General features: G+C 41.8%; 1 protein-coding gene across 7 annotated transcripts in view; it reads right to left on the bottom strand.

Annotated features, from left to right (window-relative positions):
* prrc2b (proline-rich coiled-coil 2B) overlaps window positions 1–20,184 on the bottom strand; it is a 76,278-nt gene extending 56,094 nt beyond the window's left edge. For all 7 annotated transcript variants that reach the window (XR_008811093.1, XM_056290616.1, XM_056290615.1 and 4 more), the window contains exons 1-3: window positions 19,841–20,184; window positions 2,890–3,068; window positions 2,199–2,373 (exon numbers count right to left, since the gene is read on the bottom strand). Coding sequence is in view for 6 of the 7 variants with exons in the window: in XM_056290616.1 (XP_056146591.1) it covers window positions 2,199–2,373; window positions 2,890–3,004 (290 nt within the window). In the remaining variant the exon portion in view is untranslated. The remainder of the gene's footprint in view (window positions 1–2,198; window positions 2,374–2,889; window positions 3,069–19,840) is intronic.
* Window positions 20,185–21,322: the final 1,138 nt, after the last annotated feature.

Raw genomic sequence — 21,322 nt, forward strand, 5'->3', positions numbered from 1 at the left:
CAAAACAGTGTTCCTCCTAATTAAGGATGTGCATATCCTCATCCTTGAAAGAGTGGCCACTGGCCTGTAGATGGATGTAGACTGCGGAATCTTGGCCTGATGCTCTAGCTCTTAGCTCCTCTGTGTTCTGCCATCCTATTGGCCAGCATCTGTTTGGTTTCCCCGATGTACAAATCACGACAAACCCCCCCGGCATTTAACAGCATACACTATATTGCTGTTTGGTTCTGAGGACCTGATCCTTGGGGTGGACCAATTTCTAGCGCAGCGTTTTTTGGGGTTTGAAAGCAACTGAGAGACAGTGTGAGCAAAATATGTCTCTCAACTTTTCCAAAACTCTCGCCACATACGGAATCACCACTGGTTAATGCTTAGGCCGCTGCTGTCCTCCTCTTTTCAATCACCTGGTGCACTGTTTGGGCATCTTCCTGGCTTTGATAAACTTCCAGTTAGGATAACCAGACTTAACCAGGGCCTGCTGTGTCATTGGGGATGTTGTCAGCTTGGTGGTACAGTATCCTGATGACTCCTAGTTTGTGTTCCAATGGATGGTGAGAGTCAAACCTTAAGTACTGATCAGCATGTGTTGGTTTACAGTAAACGCCAACAATCAAATGTCCCCCATCACATCTTAGTACATCTGTCGCCATCTTACAATGCTGTGATTGCAGCTATTCCCAAATCTTCTGTGACTAGTACACACTGCCATTGTAACATTTGCATATGAAACCGATAGTTGTTTTGGGTCGTTATGCCACTGTATGGTTTATAAGGGTGGGGATACCCGCAGTCAGCTGAGACTGAAGAGGTTACTTAGATGAGTGATGAAACGTTTCTCTCAATAAACATTGTCCAGATGAATTGATTCACACCTTTCTATGATTTACTTACCTGGATTATTGAGCATGCACAAAGACAAGTTGGTATGAGTTACTCACAAGTAGGTATAATTGATAAATGGACATTAGCTTTGTCAGAGTCCTGCGTTCGGGGATCTGGCTGGTTGTTGCAGCAAGTCAGCTTGTCAGAGAAAAATAAATGGCAGCAAATGGGGTCAGCTAACAAACATTTTAAGCAACACTACATGCAAAACAAGGTTTTAACCACCCACAATTGAATAAAATGTCTTTCATGTATTCATTTTTTTTCTCCTCACATAAACAGGCTATATCTTGAGCTATTTTGTTTAAGAATGCCAGTGTATCACTTCTGTACTATATGCTAGTGTTCTTCAATAAACAAAATAGTTCAAAGATATCACATTATCTGTGAAGAGAAGAAAACTCAGTAATACATGACAGATGTATTGAGTTATGGAAGTTTTACTGAGGATGCACAAGCCAGTGCATCCTTAGTGCCGGTCCCAAGCCCGGACAAATGGGGAGGGTTGCGTCAGGAAGGGCATCCGGCGTAAAATCTTTGCCAAATCAAATATGCGGATCTCGGATGATCCGCTGTGGCGACCCCTAACGGGAGCAGCCGAAAGTAGTAGTAGTTGTTGCTTAAAATGATTTTGTTATCTGACTTGGTTTGCTGCTGTTCAGGTTTCTGATAAGCTGCCAGCTTGCTGCGACAAACAGCCAGATCACTGAATATGGAACTCACTGTCAAGGCTAATGTCCATGTATCATCATCACTATCAGTGATTAAGTCATGCCATCTTGAGTCAAATACCTGAACTACCCCTTTAATGCTTGACTACTAAATGTAACACCCATCATCTGTTTTCCTGTTTTTGAAGCAAGGTTTAACTAATAAGGCTAGTTTTGGCTAGATTATATTTTAGAGCATGTTCACATCATGGTTTATGTCTTCATAGCAAACTGATTGTTTCTCATCCCACTGCCAACAAAAAAGAAAAAAAAATAGATTTACATTTATTCCCTCGTTTATGACAGCCACATATATTTTACAGCAAAGTTGTTATCTCAAAACTACCAAACTCTTAACCATTCATCATATGGCTTTTGCAGACTGTATTACTAGCCAGGTTCAAGCTGATAAACACTGACCTCAAACTGCTATTCGGATACAAAGTATTTTTACATTCATCTACAAACACCTAATTTTTTTACCATTACATTGTATTCTGAAGGATAATACAGATGTTGAAGCCATGTACATTTGTGGTATGTAAAACTATACAGCACTTTCTCCATGTTGTATTCCATAAATTTGTAATGTAATGTATTCCTCACCTCTTTTGATCGGGTTGTTCCTGCTTGTTTGCCCATCCTGTTCCGTCTTTGGGCACAATAATCACGTTGGGATCGTTTCCTTTATTTTCAGACTTCAGGCTCGGCAGGTGAGCGGGTGGGGGCATGCGCCGGGCTGCGGCCACTTTGCCAAGACTCTGTAAGCCATGTCGGGGAACTAATGAAGAAAATTTGAAGGAATGATGGATAAAGGAAGCAAGTAGGATCCAGGAAGGAAGGGACAGTTGAAAATAAGGTTGGAGGAGACAGATAGTGAAAAAAGGAAATGAGGAAAAAAAAGATAACTTTGACCATTACTCAGAAAAACTGACACAAGGGTTTGTTACCTTGTTATCGATAAAAACATGGATGAATCAAGAAGTAATTTCATGTAATCAGATAACATTACTCAATTGCCGTAATCAAAATTATTCCATTACTAGTTACAGTTAGAGCGTAATCAGTAATCTTTAATAGATTACATTTCAACTCTAACCTTACCAACAATGATTTTAAGAATAGAAGGATTGGCAAATGGGATCGAAAAGTCCAATTAATTTTGTTAGAAAAAATAACCTGAATCCAGATATACGCAAAAGGACTCAAACTGATGTCATCCCTTTAAAAATCTATTGTAGTTTTGTATTACTATTTTGGGCACAACCAGTGGAGAATAGAAAAATTGACATCTTACCTGGGGTTTTCTGAGTTTCTATTGATTTTCCCTTGTACTTGTCAAATAGGCTGAGTGAGGAATACTTGCTTTTTCCATCCTTGGACTTGGTTATTTGCCCCAAACGATCGGACATTGCGATGTAATGTCATCGAGTATGGAAATTTTTCTTTGCGCCCCTTCCCTTGTGCCTTCTTATTCTGTTGGAAGAAGAGAAGAAAGATTTAAACTCATGCATACATTATCAAATTTTGGGAGGGGGAAAAAACACTTAATAGTTAATCACAGATGTGACTGATGCAACAAAGGCATCAGTAATATTCTATCCTGAAAGTAGGATATTTCAAAGGTCTGCAAATGCAGCATTGCTCTAAGAGGTTGCCTTGCTGCGCATAGTACTGTGTGATACGGAAAATAATACCAGCATCATCATAAGGAATTTTACATGTTCAACATATATCACAAATCTGCTTACGTATCAATAACATTTGATAATCCAACTAAGGTTCATCAAATTGAACTGTGTGGCAATGCAGGGCTCCAGACTAACATTTTGCATTGGTTGCACTGTCGCCACTAAGTTTTTAGTCAGTGGCACGAGCAAATAATTTGGCCGAACCACAAATATGTCACAACTTAGCATAACAGTGTGACTGCATCACTTCAGTTTTTTTTTCCATCTCCCGATGAATTGTGCACATGCCGGATCATTACTGTATGTTGGATTTACAGTCAACCCATTTATTTTTTTTTGCGGTATTTGTGTTTCCACGTGTATTCACATGTTGCCATTATAAAAAATTCTTCTTTGTGGATACTGCATGTCATGTTAAAATGTACTAACTCTGCCTTATCATCAGAACTGCTAGCCACTTTTTTGTGTTAGTGCTGCTGGGAGGGGGGCAGCTCCCTGCATTGTGTGTATGACTTTTGTTATGCAAGTTCGAGGGTCTCATGCTTAAACTGTGTAGCTGCAGATGCAAATTTTGAGTCACCTGCAACAGTTGTTCAGCACCGTTTACCATTAACACAGCAGGAGGTTCGGTGAGACACTCTGGGTGAAAGAAACTCTGTTTGGGCTTCTTAGCTGGAGTTGACTCCTCAATTTCTTTCACCGATTCTGCTAGCTATGTTTGTTCCTCTTGGTCAAAATTAGTTTCCTCCAACTACGATTGAAAAAACAATTGTATAGGGGTTTCATAAATGTTGTAAGAGCTCCAAATTTTGGGACTCCCAAGGTAAGCAAGCGTTAACTGCCTCAACAGACATAGGTGGCACGGGCATCAGAGGCGCAACAGGTGGTGGGGAATTTTTCTTACCGAATAACAAGTCTATTTTAGGCCCACGCTTCATTGTGAGTGGTCACGTGTCCTTTTGCAGTGAACAACAATCTAGTTAGCTTCCCGTTTGCATGTGGAGAATGATGCCATAGTTACGAGCTCAAGGGGACCATGAGACAGAGGAACAAATGCCCCCAATAGGACGAAAAAAAAATGATGCACACAAAATCAGCCAAATGTTAGAACAAATAATGATTTTACAATAAATCTGACCAATCAGAGTGGAGTCGAACCATGCGACAAATTATTTTATTGGCACTGGATAGATTTACAGTCACATGGTCACAGTCTGGAGCCCTGGTTTGCAACCTGCTCCAGAGCAGCATTAGGTTGATGCCAGCTCAGTGTTTGGGATCCAGAGTAGTGTTGTGTAGATTTCTGAGAAGCTAGCATTGCGCTACAGTACCCCACCACTCACACACACATCATCACCGTCCACCTAATCTGCACCCTTTTCCCCCCCTCCCGTTTAAAAATGTGAGTGGACAAAGGCTAAAAACAAGTGTTTACTTACAAGGCCAAACAGTTCTGAGTACCGGGAAAAAGCGTTTTCCAATGGCATTTCCATTAGCACACGGTTTGTAGTGGAATGATTCCAAACCTTCCTCATTTCTAAAATTTTGGCACTGTGTGATAACCATGCTCAACACGGCCAGATCGTGCTGGTGGGAGGGCTTTATGACATTGGTATTTAATGATTGGTTTTCCATTTACAGCACATCCAGTGATACCACATCTGATGCAATGTTGATGTCCTAACACACCAAGACACCATTATAACATCATGCACTGATCCTTCATCACTTGTTCAATCAGAAACCATAACATGAATCCATGTAGTGGTCAGGGATTTTGGTGTAACCGAATCATGCACTTGTGCCACTTACTGGAAAACTCAGTCCCATCAGTGTAAAATGTTAGTCTGGGAGCCCTGGTTCTGCCAGTATATCACGTACCACTAGCATACAGTGTCTAAAATATTGGTAGTTAGCCATTTTGTATACATAGTCTGTTTGTTGCCGCATGCTTAACAAGCCATGTTTCTCCACTGTCAACCTTAAAGAATAGGTTAACTCTACCAGGGATGGGCAATCTTATCCAGAAAGGGCTGGTGTGGGTGCAGGTTTTTGTTCCAACCAAGCAATTACACACCTGATCCCACTAATCAACCAGTACAGTCTTTGCTGAGGAACTTCATTAGCAGACACAGGTGGGTAACTGCTTGGTTGGAATGAAGACCTGCACCTACATTGGCCCTTTCTGGATAAGATTGCCCACCCCTGGTCAAGACCATTTTAGTGAGTTCAGTATAGGACTCCACAGTCTACAACCATCTACAGGCCAGTGGCCACTCTTTCAAGGATGAGGATGTGCACATCCTTGATAGGGAGGAACGCTGGTTTGAACAGGGAGTCAAAGAGGCCATCTATGTGAAGAGGGAACGACCATCCCTGAACCCCCGGGGGGGGGGGGGTAAAGAGTTTGTCTGTCGCCATCTTACAAAGCTGTGATTACAACTATTCAGCAATCCTCTGTGAATAGTACACATGGCCATTGTAACTCTAGTTAATGGTCACAGCAATTTGCATATGAAACCATTCATTGGTTGCAGTTGTTATGAAACTGTGCTGTTTATAAGGGCATGGATACCTTGTGTCAGTTGAGATTGAAGATGTGACTCTGATGGGTGATGAACTGTTTCTCCCAATAAATTTTTGTATCCAGATGAACTGATTTAACTTTCTGGGATTTCCTTACTTGAATTATTGAGCGTGCATCAATATACTCCATCCTACCTTTCCTTTCCTGTCAAGTAAACACTACACGTACTGGCACATTTCCTCTTCTATATCTAGCTAGGATATGTGTGCTGTATTCCAACATAGTGTTGTATGGTAAATCAGTACTGAAAAAGTACCACGGTACTAGAGTTTTGAAAACGGTACCATACCAGCATTTTGAAAAAAACAATACTTTTATTATGACAACGGCTATTTGATTTAGCTAATATGAATCTGTTTCTTTAAGCACAACGCTGACGGCGGTGACGTTATGCTAGTGATGTATGTGACATTGTGGGACACAACCCTGGCTGAGTTTGTAATGCAAGCTGCAGCAAGCGTGAAGTGAGTCCAGAGCAACGGTAGAGAGTGGATCACTTTTTCGTTTTGTTCAGAGACTTGACTTGAAGAGATGGCAGCAGCTTCAGCAACATCTGAAATCGTTGACAAAGAGGAGGCCTGAAGTGGAATATGAAAATATTTCGGCTTTAAAGTGGATGAAAAAGGTGAGCCCATAAACACAGCAGCACTGCTGTGCAAGCGCTGTTTTAAAGTGTGTCTCGCAAAAAGAGGCAACACATAAAACCCGGCAAAACAGCTGTCAAACAAACATCTCGACCTTTTCAAGGAATTCAAAGACCAACAGGTGATAGTTGACTTGTTCACTCCCCTGTTATGTCCATAAAACAAATACAAACTGATCGAAAAGCCTCTCCGCAGTAGTAATATAAATACTCATACATAGCCTACATATTTGCATAGTACTCCAAGTGTCGCCCATGATGTCGTTTGCAAATAATGTTGGAGACAACTGTCACCCAGCTGAGGAAAGACATGCACCAAGGTAGCAACCAAGTCATCACAACATCCCCTGTACCCACAACAGAAATTAATTAATGCACACGTGCATCTCTATATAGTAAAATCACAAACATGATTTTATACGGAGAGATTTGGCCATTGCCCATAATGTTTCATAAATAACCATATAAAGACAGCACTGGAGCCTTTATTTTCTTTTTTGTGAAACATTAGCAAACAATATGACATAACCTAGTCATAGATTATGATATATCTAGTCATCTCATCAAAATCTTTTCTGGGTATGGTATCTATGGTATCTCGCAAACAAGTTACGCCTAACTACGACACATTCATCACCATAAATGTTCTAACCCTTTTTTTTCCCCAACTGCAGAAGTCTGGTGCCTCTGGTTCAGAGAGTGACCCAGCCCACTCAGAAGCAACCTACCATCCAAACTGTTTTTGAGCAGCATATAAAGTACCCAAAGTAGTCCAAAGATGCTAAAAGGCTCAACAGGGCAGTGGCAGAATTAATCGGTATGGACCAAGTGCCAGTATATTTCAATGAGAAAGTGGGCTTCAGAAACCTTGTATACAACCTGGACAAAAGGTATGACCTCCTCTCTAGGAATTTCTTTATGTATAATGAAATTCCCAAGTTGTATGGTGAAACAAGGTCTATTATCAGTGCACAGCTGACATCAAAGGTATTCTTCTCCTGCACTATGGACCTTTGGACAAGCAGAACTGTAAACACATACATGGCTGTAACAATCCAGTTCATCACAGAATCCTAGGTAATGCAGTCCTGGTGCTTAGGATGCTCTGCATTGCACTCTGACCACACAGCTGACAGTCCGAAGGAAGCCCTGGATGATACTGTGACACATTCCGGGGGGCTAGATATGGCCAAAATGTCTGTTATCACAACAGATAATGCTTCTAACAACCGCAACGCTTTTGCTGACTAAACCTGGATACCCTGTTTTGGCCACAATCTGCATTTGTCAGTCAAGAAAGCCATAGACAGGGCGTCCGAGTAGCGTAGCGGTCTATTCCGTTGCCTAATAACATGAGGATCGTGGATCGAATCCTGTGTTACCTCCGGCTTGGTCGGATGTCCCTACAGATACAACTGGCCGTGTCTGTGGGTGTGGTAAGCCGGATGTGGGTATGCATCCTTGTCGCTGCACTAGCTCCTCCTCTGGTCAGCCGGGGCACCTGTTCGGGTGGGAGGGGGAACTGGGGGGAAAACTATGATCCTCCCACACGCTATGTCCTCCTGACATAACTCCTCACTGTCAGGTGGAAAGAAGCAGCTGGGGACTCCACACGTATCAGAGGAGATGTGGTAGTCTGCAGCCCTCCCTGGATCAGCAGAGGGGGTGGAGCAGTGACTGGGATGGCTCTGAAGAGTTGGGTAATTGGCCAGATACAATTGGGGAGAAAAAGATCCAAAAAAATAAAAATAAAAAAGCCATAGATATTGATCCTGTGGCAAGCTGTCTTTTCTAACTCCGCAAGACTGTCTCTGGCTTCTCAAGATCTAGTACGATGTCAAGACTGCTGAAAGACAAACAGCAATCTTTAAAGCTGCCACAACACACACTAATTCATGATGAGCCCACCCGATGGGGTTCCACCTATGATACGGTGGATCAATTTTATGAGCAGCAGCAAGCAGTCTCTGCTGTTCTGGCAGAGGACAGAAAGAAGTGGCACCTGATGCCCAGAGACACAGACATGACAACTTTGGAAACAGTGAGGGATGTCTTGGCTCCACTCAGTGATTTCATAAATATCCTAAGTGGAGAGAAAGAAACAACTCTCTCATCAGTCCTGCCACTCATGTGGAAGATAAGAGCCAGCCTGAAAGATGAGGAAGCTGACAGTCCAGTAGCGCTGGAAATGAAATGGAGAATTAGAGAAGACTGAAAAGAAATACGATGAGCACGAGCTGAAGATACACTAAACATCTCCACTTTGCTAGATCCAAGATTTAAGAGTACTTTTGTTACTATGGAAGAGAAAGTTAAGAGGGAACTGCTCCTAAAAACTGAGGCAGTTAAGCTTCCTAGGGAGCACAGTCAGGAGCAACAAGAAGACTTGGAGGACAATACTGCTGCAGCAAAAAGAAAAAGAAGTGATCTAAAAAGTTTGCTCTGCAGTAGCACCTCAGAAAAGAAGGGTGCAGATAGTGCTGGAACAAGACAAGATTCTTCCACACCCACAACACCAGTAGATAAACTAAATGTTAATGGGGCCACACATTCCAAAGGCCACATCTTAGACCTTGTACTCTCATCTGGTTTCTCTCTCAAATGTCTTAATCTGGTGGATATGCCTGTATCTGACCATAAAGCTGTCATTTTCAAAGTCCCACAAGAGCTCGCTACTCCTAGTCACTATCCTAAAACACGCTCCCGCATTCTCAATGCTGGCTGGCTCTGCAGTTAAATTCTGTGATGCTTTTAATTCATCGTCCTTTAATCTCTCCTCAATCCAGATGCACTATATAATTCATTCAATGATCAGCGTGTAGCCATCCTCGACCAAATTGCACCATTTAAAGCTAGGAAACAAATATCAAATAATCTCCCCTGGTTGAATGATTACACTCGTGCCCTTAAAAGACTCTGTAGAAAAACAGAACGACAATGGAAGGTCAACAAGTCCGAAATAGCACATAACACCCTTAAAAACCAAATGTTAATTTACCAGAAGGCAGTTAAGGATGCGAGCTCAGCGTACATCTCTGAACTAATATTGAGAAATAACCACAATCCTAAAGTTCTCTTCAGGGTAATTGATTCTGCTATTAATGGTCCCTCCACTTCTCTTTTTGAACCTGATGTTGAGTTGTCTGAAAAATGTCTCACTCATTTTGTAAACAAGGTGGATAATCTACTACTACTACAACTTTCGGCTGTTCCCATTAGGGGTCGCCACAGCAAATCATCCATCTCCATCTCTTCCTGTCCTCTGCATCTTCCTCTGTCACACCAGCCACATGCATGTCCTCCCTCACCACATCCAAAAACCTCCTCTTTGGCCTTCCTCTTTTCCTCTTCCCTGGCAGCTCCATATTCAGCATCCTTCTCCCAATATACCCAGATATAGTTACAGGTGTCTGGGTAGCGTAGCAGTCTATTCCGTTGTCTACCAACAAAGGGATCGCCAGTTCGAATCCCCGTGTTACCTCCGGCTTGGTCAGGCATCCCTACGGACACAATTGGTCCGTGTCACCCAGCAAACAAGGTGGAGAATATCCAGCCAGGCCTTTTTTGCTCCATTCCCCATGTTAATTCTGCCTCTATCACCCAGTTTCAACCAATTACAATTTCAGTGTTGGAGAGTACAGTCATCAGTATGAACTCCTCCTCCTGCATCCTAGACATCATTCCCACTAAGCTGCTCAAGGAGGTATTTTCTACTATCAATCCCGTTATTCTGCAAATTCTTAATAATTCTCTGGCCTCTTGTTCTTTTCCACACAGCCTTAAGCACACCATCATTCACCCGCTGCTGGAGAAACATTATTTAAATCCCCTGTCCCTAAGTAACTACAGGCCAATCTCCAAATTGTCTTTTCTATCTAAGGTTCTGGAGAGAGTAATTTCTTCTCGGTTGATTTCTTTTATGAACACTAATACTGCTTTTAATAGTTTTCAGTTTGGTTTTAGAGCACTTTATAGTACTAGGACAGCTCTAGTTAAGATCACTAATGATCTATTGCTGAATGCAGACAGAGGTGACTGCTCGATTTTAGTTCAGACTTAAGTGCTGCCTTTGACAGTCGATCACAACATCCTCTTACATCGCTTAGAGACTTGGTTTGGCATCAAGGGCTCGGCTCTTAGTTTATTACGCTCTTACCGTACCAATCAATCAATCAAGTTTCTGTTGTTCTGGGTAACTCTACCTCCTCATTGGCTCAGTTGAATTGTGGTGTCCCTCAAGGCTCAGTTCTTGGCCCCCTTCTCTTTTCTATATACATGCTGCCCCTTGGCCAGGTCATTCAAAATCACGGTGCTCTACCATTTTTATGCTGACGACACTCAGTTATACATGCAACTAAAACCCACAGATCCTTGTGCCCTAGCAAATCTCACAGCTTGCCTTTCTGATGTCCAAAATTGTCTTAAATTCAATGATAAGTCTGAGGTCATTCTGTTCGGTCCAGACAATTCCATCAGCCCGTGGTCTGTCAGGTAGTCTTAAGAAGGCTGCTAGGAATCTTGGGGTAATATTTGATGCTAACTTCAGTTCTGATAATCAAATCAAACATGTTGTTCAGTCATGCTTTTTCCAGCTCAAGCTATCTCCAAAATTAGGTCATTTTTATCAATTGCCGATCTGCAAAAGTTGTACTTGCTAATTTATTCTCGGCTTGACTATTGTAATGCACTTTATTCTAGTATCAGCAAGGGCTCCCTCCACCGTCTGCAGTTGGTAAAAAATGCCGCTGCTCGGCTCATTACCAGGACAAGGAGGCAAGATCATACAACTCCTGTGCTTGCCTCCCTACACTGGCTCCCTGTTATATTTCGAATTGATTTTAAATTTTTACCACTCACTTTTAAGGCTTTAAATGGTCTTGCTCCTACATACATTTGTGATTTGTTGACTTAGTATACCCCCTCCCTCGACCTTTAACGTTGCAGATGGAGCCCTGCTAGTTATTCACAGGTCTCAGTTTGTTACAAAGGGTGATCAGGCTTTTGCCGTTAGAGCCCCCACACTATCACACTCTCTTCAAACTGACAAACAGACAAACTTGAGTCTCTAGCTTCTTTTAAATCTCGTCTTACAACTTTTCTTTTCATGAAAGCTTTTACAAATGTTTGATATTTGTTTTTATTTATACTGTTTTTATTTTCACCCTTATTTGATTTTACTCTTATTTTTGCCTTGTCTATGCTGCATTGCATTGTTCTTTGCTTTTTCACAATTTTTAATATCAGCAAACCCTCTGCGAGCTTGACAAAACAGAGATCTAGCTACACGACGAGATTAATGCTCTATCATCTTTCTCCAATGCGTAAGACATGGAAGGTTTGTGAGACTACTGCTCTGGCATGACCTTCAGGAAACAGCTAGTCGCATAACAATAACATCCAGATCACAGAAATATTCACAATGTTGCCTACTTTTATATCTCTGACAAAATCCTCTCCAATATAACAAATATTTAATACATGACCAAGCACTTGTTTGGGTAGTGAAAAGAAGTCAAAATAATGCCCCTTTCACACATTCCAAATTTTGCTGGAATTATTTTTCCAACACTGTTGGTCATTTCATCTGTTCAGACATACAGCTTGTATCCGCAAGATTTCCGGATAGCATTTGCTCACACTTTATATGACGATGCCTTGTCTCATAACACCTCACTTGTGTAGGATGCCTTTTATTGTGTTGTAGACTACAGATCTTATCGTACCACACAGCTACTAACTGATTTAATCCTCTGAACAGACTGAAAGTAGCTCTCTGATTGCTAGTCCAATTTTCATTACCATGTTTAAATGGTTAAACAAGTCATTGTCAGGGTGTGTAACAAATCACTATCTAATATCAGAATGTCATGTACAATTCAGCCAAGCGGGAGTTCACTAATGAGCAATCGTCTCTGCTATATGTGGGCTAGCATGCTGAGGGTTTGAATTTTAGCATGAAATGTACCTTAACTTTTGAATCTCCTTTTCGAAGTTTTGTCAATGAGCACTGTTGTGCCAAATTTCATAATTCCAAAAGATCATGTATCCCATATATTGCTGGCATAACAAGAACCTGCATGTGGGCGGCACAGTGGCCCAGTGGTTAGCACTGTTGCCTCACAGCAAGAAGGTCCTGGGTTCGAACCCCAGGCCGTCCCAGGTCCTTTCTGGAGTTTGCATGTTCTCCCCGTGTCTGCGTGGGTTTCCTGCGGGCACTCCGGTTTCCTCCCACCATCAAAAAGACATATATGTTAGGGTTGATACGCCTGTCTGTGCCCCTAACAGAGGCAATAGGAAGAAATAACTGGAGTTGGTCCCCAGGTGCTGCACAGCGGCTGCCCACTGCTCCTAGCTACACAGCTAGGACGGGTTAAATACAGAGAGTGAAGGTCACTGTATGTATGTACAAATGACAAATAAAGTGTATTATATTCTATTCTCATAGTGAACCTTAAAGTGATAGTTCACCCCAAAAATCATTATCTACTCACCCTCATGCCAGAAGAAACTCGGATTACTGTTCTGTTTCCATACAATACTGAAGAAGTTATCCGACAAAAATTCAAGAGCAGCTTTCTTGAGTGTTTGCAGTGAATGGTGGTTAGTTAGAGTTCCAAAAATGCCAAAATGACCATAAAAGAACTCCAAATGGCTTGATGAGCAAAATCCTAGTCTTCCAAAGCCACGCAATAGTCCTGTGAGTGGGAAAGACTAAAATTCAAACCATAATCTACTGAAAATCTTCCCTTTCTCCCTCATTTTCAAAACAAACCTCAAACAGGCATGGTCATGATTCAGAGACATTCTTGCAAGCAACACTACGCTTCTGAACATCTCTGAACTTGAAGGTGCCCTTGCAAGGTTTGTTTTTAAAGCGAGAAAGGATGGGAAGATTTGCTGTATACCAAGCAGTGTTTCCCACACATAGACTTTACTTGAGAGGGCCGCCCAGGTATATTAACGGCTGCCCAAGTATATTTGTCCACCCTTTGTCCAGCGTAGTCACACTGTATACGCTACCTGCCCGTTAGTCACTTAGTACTGTATACATAGGGTTCGGTACTATTCACCCTTTGCAGACACGTCACAATTATCACGTGACGAGGGAGACTGCGCCATGACGGACGGCAGTAAGTGATAGACCGGGAAATTCAAAAGCAAACAACAAAAAAAAAACAAAATATTGCGACGGATGAGTAGCTATTATAGTTTAAATTTAAGTGATGGCTACCAATAGTCAAGAGTAATGTTATGGAGTTGTCCTGTGAAGTGAGTCACCTTGTAGGACGGCACAAAGAGTGATATGTGGAGAAGCTAGTGATAGCAGGGTTAGCTACCGACCCGTACCTTCTTCCTACCGACGTGTTCACGGATCTAGCAAAATCGTCCAGTCTGCCCGAGTTCAATCCACACGATCTGTACCACTATGATACCAACGGAGTGTCCCCATACACAGGTGCTGACCTAAAAGCATACAAAAGTCTGGATGCTTACTTTGTAGCTAGTTGGGTTACCGAATCGCGGTGCTATGCTCACAGCAGGGGGATGTACCTCATAATGGCAAAGGTAAGACATAGCTAGCCAGTTGTGCATGTTTTTAACCTGTTTCGCCTAGGATGCCATCAAAACTCAAATCGACTGTAACCAAAAGCAGCTCATACTTTCCTTGCCATTTCATAGTAGGTTACACAGTCTCGCCATGTAGCTAGCATTTGGGCCATTCCATAGAAAGTGTTAAGTTTGAGTCCACAACATTCAAAGAGGACAAGGAGGCATAATAAAACTGTCAGTAATGTTTTCAGTGTCTGAAGCCACTGATTCAAGAGTACTGGTTAGCATGAAGCAAAATACAATTAAATAATAAATATACAATTTGTATATTTTTAGCTGTTTTTGTTAAATTACAATCATTTTCTCATGTCCACTCTGACCATTTCTCACATTCATGTAAGGTAACACTTAAAATCACATAAATCTCAGCCTTTTATTGTTCTTATGAGCAAAAATACTTCCCTCTTCATATGAAATGTGTTAATTAAATTAAAAATGCATAATTTTTGGTTAAAAAAAATATATATATATACACTCACTGGCCACTTTATTAGGTACACCTTGCTAGTACCGGGTTGGACCCCCTTTTGCCTTCAGAACTGCCTTAATCCTTCGTGGCATAGATTCAACAAGGTACTGGAAACATTCCTCAGAGAGTTTGGTCCATATTGACATGATAGCATCACGCAGTTGCTGCAGATTTGTCGGCTGCACATCCATGATGCGAATCTCCCAGTCCACCACATCCCAAAGGTGCTCTATTGGATTGAGATCTGGTGACTGTGGAGGCCATTTGAGTACAGTGAACTCATTGTCATGTTCAAGAAACCAGTCTGAGATGATTCGAGCTTTATGACATGGCGCGTTATCCTGCTGAAAGTAGCCATCAGAAGATGGGAACACTGTGGTCATAAAGGGATGGACATGGTCAGCAACAATACTCAGGTAGGCTGTGGCGTTGACACGATGCTCAATTGGTACTAAGGGGCCCAAAGTGTGCCAAGAAAATATCCCCCACACCATTACACCACCACCACCAGCCTGAACCGTTGATACAAGGCAGGATGGATCCATGCTCTCATGTTGTTGACGCCAAATTCTGACCCTACCATCCGAATGTCGCAGCAGAAATCGAGACTCATCAGACCAGGCAACGTTTTTCCAATCTTCTATTGTCCAATTTTGGTGAGCCTGTGCGAATTGTAGCCTCAGTTTCCTGTTCTTAGCTGACAGGAGTGGCACCCGGTGTGGTCTTCTGCTGCTGTAGCCCATCTGCCTCAAGGTTCGACGTGTTGTGCATTCAGAGATGCTCTTCTGCACACCTCGGTTGTAATGAGTGGTTATTTGAGTTACTGTTCCCTTTCTGTCAGCTCGAACCAGTCTGGCCATTCTCCTCCGACCTCTGGCATCAACAAGGCATTTTCACCCACAGAACTGCCGCTCACTGGATATTTTATCTTTTTCGGACCATTCTCTGTAAACCCTAGAGATGGTTGTGCGTGAAAATCCCAGTAGATCAGCAGTTTCTGAAATACTCAGACCAGCCCGTCTGGCACCAACAACCATGCCACGTTCAAAGTCACTTAAATCACCTTTCTTCCCCATTCTGATGCTCGGTTTGAACTGCAGCAGATCGTCTTGACCATGTCTACATGCCTAAATGCATTGAGTTGCTGCCATGTGATTGGCTGATTAGAAATTTGCGTTAACGAGCAGTTGGACAGGTGTGCCTAATAAAGTGGCCGGTGAGTGTATATATATATATATATATATATATATATAATTATATATATAGTATATAGTCAGTTCAGGTTCAGGCCTTGCCGGTTGGCACACTGCATGGCACAGCAGGAAATCACCATCGTACCACAAAAGTAAAATAAAAACTAGCTTCAAACAACGAAATGTCGAACTATAGCTAACGCGCCTGCTTGTCTTAAATTTGACACCCAAGTCTTCTGCCGTCCGACATGGCGTTCATATTCCCCGCGAGTGGGACGTGACGTCACGTGCAAAGGGTCAATTCACGGTTTCAGGCATCCACTGGGGGTCTTGGAACATATCCCCCGCGGATAAGGGGGGCTACTGTTTCTCTTCGGACTATGGCAGTTAGAAAGACACAGACTAACTTTAGCTAAGGTTAAACTACTAATTTTTCGTGCATTTACTCAGCAGATATGAGTATTGAGATAAATCAAAATATTGTGATATAGGTTACATGTATATGTTGTTTGTCACATGTAGTAGACCATTTTTGTGCCAGCAGGTAATACCGGCCTTTTCCACCGGCTACCACCACAAGTATATTTCAGACCTGTGGGAGCCAAGGTTTACATTTCTGTCTTTTCCCACTCACAAAGCAATTGTAGGCTTCAAGAAGACTTGGATTGTACTGTATAAGCCGTCTGAAGTACTTCTATGGTCTTTTTTTTTTGCCATCGTTGGAACTCTCACCTGAAAGAATGCTGTTCAGACATTTTATTACATGGCTCCTTCAAAACACTAATTCAGGTTTCTACTGGCATGTTGGTGAGTAGATTAAATCAGAATTTTCCTTTTGGGGATGAGCTACCCTTTAATAATTACATTTCAATTTCACGTAAGGAAATGAAAAATAGCAACACTTACATTGTTTAATTGATTTTTTTTTAAATTTTAGATCATCAACACTGTTTTACAGATAAAGTATCATACCAAAAGCAGGTGCATTGCAACCAGAAAAATGCTTGTGGCTCATTTGCACCTTCTTAAATGAACATAGAGTAAGGTTCTGTAAATGTGTAAAACAAATGCGTCTATTCTCCTGCATGATGGCACAGTATGCTATCATGTGGATTTAACATGTCAAGGTAATCGCAGTTATAATGGGAGTGTCAAACTACATATCATTCATTGCATTAAGAACATCTACAATAAAGCAACGCTTTTGATATTAAAACCAAGGTAGTCATGTGTCTCTCCTTTTTAAGCAAAACATTTTTGTATCATACACTGACAATGTTACAACTTGCAATGGATTCGATAAGTAATAGAGGCAGTTAGTAAACCTTTTAATATCGCACACACATTTTCTTTATTTCCCACGTTGATAATACTGTAGATAATCCAAACACAATAAATTGTGTGTTATAGACATGATATTTATTCTGAACCAGGAAGTCTTATGTGTCACAGTGTGATGAGTAGATTTTGGATGATGACAGGTAGATTAAGTCCACCTGTGACAAGTGGAGTTTCCACAAATAATTTAACACTGTTTGTGACTGGTTTGCTTTCTCCTGTAAAAGCATATTGCATAAGACTGGCACAACACTAAGCACGCTTGACCCAGCAATCTTATGGCTTTTGTGCTAACTATCATTGTTCCAGAACATTTGCACCAATATAAAAAGGTCCAGCCAGCAAATATCCAGTACAACTTATCCTGAATATACCCTCAGTTTCACATTCACACGACCCCCGACATGGAATATTGCCAGAAGACATATGGGTTAGGCTAGCCACTTTCAAACGTACATTTAATAAGTCAGAATGATTTTTCCAGCACCGCCAGTGGTTTTCCCTGTTCACACATAAAGCCTCTATCCATAAGATTTACAGATAGCCAATGTTCACACACACTGCCTTCCATCTCTTTCCGTTCGTGTAGGATGTCTTTTATGTCATAAATGTCTGCATCTGTATCTAACATTTTCATTTATTTATTCATCCGTTTATTATTTTGGCATTATATCGATTTTTCATATAACTGTACAACATAGCTTACTTTCAATTTCATACTCTAAGTGGACTGAACAAAGCTCCTATTTCTAGGCCTGTCCATTTTCCATGTATTTGTTAGTTTGCTCTTAGGAAAAATGACTGCTATGAAAATGTAAGTCACAGATACATTCCTTTTGATTTGTTCACTTTTTCTGCTGTAAAAGCGACTTAATAGAGCAATCTGGTGGATTCTGCTTAAACTAAACTTGTTTGGTAATGTTTCCATAAATGTTACTAGGTGGTAAGTCGGCAAATTGCTGATACAACTTCTATGGAATATTAACTCTGGCTTGCGTTCACACACAAGCCCAAGACGTAAAGCTGATGGAATATGTCCAGGTTATTTAGTATGTTTGGAGCCACTTTACATGAAAAGGGTTAATTAAGGGTTGTGTCGCGAGATTTCAAGCCAGAACCACAGACAGTAGTACTTGGCTCTAGATGTTTGCTGGGAAAGTTATAAATCAAAGAATTATAAATCCAAGTTGAATGATACACCTGAGAAGGATTTTGTCTTCCAAGTCAATTAATTGACATATTTTCACAATAACACATATTAATGAAAACAGCTGTATGCTTGTAAATGGATTAGCAAATAAGAGCAAAATGGCTGCAGTGTGCAAACCTGCATTGGTTTGTGGATTTTTGAGCGAAATGCAAGGAAATGAAATCCAATTTCTAAATGATGGTTGCAAATGCCAAATTTTCAACATTGTATTGTTAGCTGGTTATTTTTGTCGCTTTAAACATAATGTTCAGAAGAGCAGAGAAGCAAAACAAATTTTTACGGGGATTTGATGAAATAACGAGGTCTGCTTTCTTTTTCATATCATCAACTGGTGCCACCATTTTAAATGTAAAACTGATATTTTGGGGAGTTCAACGCCACATGCAAACAACTAACAGCATTTAAGCCGATCACCAGACGATCGGTAACGTCTCGAGGGTCGCTCGGTCAAAGCGACGCATAGGCGTTTTACAAAACAGCTGGACCGACAACGACCAGAGTAATATAGTGGATATTGAAAATTACTATTTGGTAACTATCAGCTGAAATATCACCTAAACTTAACAATTATAACAGGATCCCCAAGTTACTGGCTGTTGGCGATAAAGGGAGACTATGGCAGCCATTTGAAATGTTCCCAGGGTAAATTGGTCTAACAAATGTTTGGCTTCATACTCCATCAAATAGGAAAGAAAACCGACGCTACAGTTTCATGAGAATCGACTTTTAGCGTTGATATTTTGTAAAACGCAAAATCAGGCTTGACCTCCCGGCCATTAGCTAGCTTGACTATTAGCTCGTAGGCTCATGCTAGCGTTGATTCCGGTTCCACCAACACCAGCGTTTAAGTGCTAGCAAACAAAAAGACATGCCAAAAGACAAGGTGGTAAAAAATGAAGGGACTAGGTTCACCAGCCAGCAAGGACGATACTCCACTTATATTATAACTGTAAAACGTCAACAAGGCCCCTTGGCGTTGGTGAACCAGCCAACGTTAAACAGTCTAGTATAAGAATGGCTAATGTAAACACCGTGTTATTTAACAAGTGAAATATACAACCGAATAAATTTCCACAAACGGAATTTATGCGACTAGGCGAAATGTAAACATGTTCCTATAAAGTTTAAGTTGGCGGTGAAAGACACAAACTGAGGTAGATTTGTATTATGCCTCGGCGGTTAAGGCAACTAGTTAGCGATACCGTTATAAAGTTCCTGTCAATAAATCTGAACCCAAACACAAGAAAGGAGTGTATTTGGTTCCTACACATTTTTGCAGATCATACTCATGTAGTCGTATTTTAAAAGGAATCGGTATAACTGTTAAGCTACAAGCGATAATTTCCCCACTGTTCCAGCTTTCAGTGAGTCTGAAGACGACAGTGGATATGTAGGACGAGGCGATTAAAAATGGCTGCTGCCCAGAACAAAGCAACAATAAATTTGAGCAGACGGATGAGACTAAAAAAGTCACAAATGACACATCCAGATATATCAATAACTTACCGAAATAACAAATTCAGTATATCTTGAGATCAGCAAGGTTGATATATTTCCACAAAATTATAATACTTTAGCGGATGGTTGACGATTACTGCTTTAGCTTCATATGCTCTGCCGTCTGTGGTAATGTTACTGGGGACGTACTGGGCCTGAAAATGAAATAGAGGAATTTGTGGAGGGACTCGCCTTACTGGACAACGTCATCACGTCAACCACAACGAGGGAGGGACCACGAATTTAAAGCGCCGCCGCCGCCTCCTCCTCTTCCGCCTCTCATTTTCTTCGGCTTTTTTCCTTCTTCTTCTTCTTCTTCTTCTTCTTCTTCTTCTTCTTCTTCTTCTTCTTCTTCTTCTTCTTCTTCTTCTTCTTCTTCTCCTTCTTCTTCTTCTTCTTCTTGGTGTTAGTGGCAGTTGACATCTGAAATAACACCATTACCACCATCTACAGGCTCTAAACTAAAATTTCCCCTGACCAAATCAAAATCAGAATAAACTTTATTGGCCAAGTGTGCCTATGCACACGAGGAATTTGACTCCGGTTCACAGCAGCTTCTAGCACTTGCATACATCACTCACAAAAAAAGAAAACAAAAGAAAAAGAAAAAGGAAAAAAAACACTATCCGACCCGCTTATCCTGCTCTCGGGGTCGTGGGGATGCTGGAAGCTATCCCAGCAGTCATTGGGCAGCAGGAGGGGAGACACCCTGGACAGGCCGCCAGACCATCACACAGGGCCGACATACACGCGCGCGAGCGTGCGCACACGCACACACACACACACACACACACACACACACACACACACACACACACACACACACACACACACACACACACACACTCATACCTAGGGACAATTTAGTATGGCCAATTCACCTGACCTTCAAGTCTTGGTGCCGGTCCCAAGCCCGGGTAAATGGGGAGGGTTGTGTCAGGAACGGCATCCGGTGTAAAATCTTTGCGGATAATAAATTAAATTTCCATACCGGATTGGTCGAGGCATGGGCTACCAACGACCACCACCGGTACTGTTGGCCAGCAGGGTGTCGGTGGAAACTATGCTACTGTTGAGTGAAGGAGAAGGAGAGAGGGAAGGCGAGGCATTGGGAGAGTAGGAGGGCAGGAGTGTGGAGGTGAGAGTCGGAACTTTGAATGTTGGCAGTATGACTGGTAAAGACAGAGAGCTGGCTGATATGATGAAAAGAAGAAAGGTGGGTATATTGTGTGTGCAAAAGACCAGGTGGAAGGGGAGTAAGGCCAGGAGCATTGGAGGTGGGTTGAAACTCTTCTACCATGATGCGAACGGGAGGAGAAATGGGGTAGGGGTAGTTTTGAAGGAAGAGTATGTCAAGAGTGTGCTGGAGGTGAAGAGAGTGTCGGACAGAGTGATGAGTATGAAGCTGGAAATCGAGGGTGTATTGATGAATGTTATCAGCGCATATGCTCCGCAAGTTGGGTGTGAGATGGAAGAGAAAGAAGAAATCTG

This window comes from Lampris incognitus, chromosome 12 (genome assembly GCF_029633865.1).
Source record: "Lampris incognitus isolate fLamInc1 chromosome 12, fLamInc1.hap2, whole genome shotgun sequence".
Classification (NCBI taxonomy): Eukaryota; Metazoa; Chordata; class Actinopteri; order Lampriformes; family Lampridae; genus Lampris; species Lampris incognitus.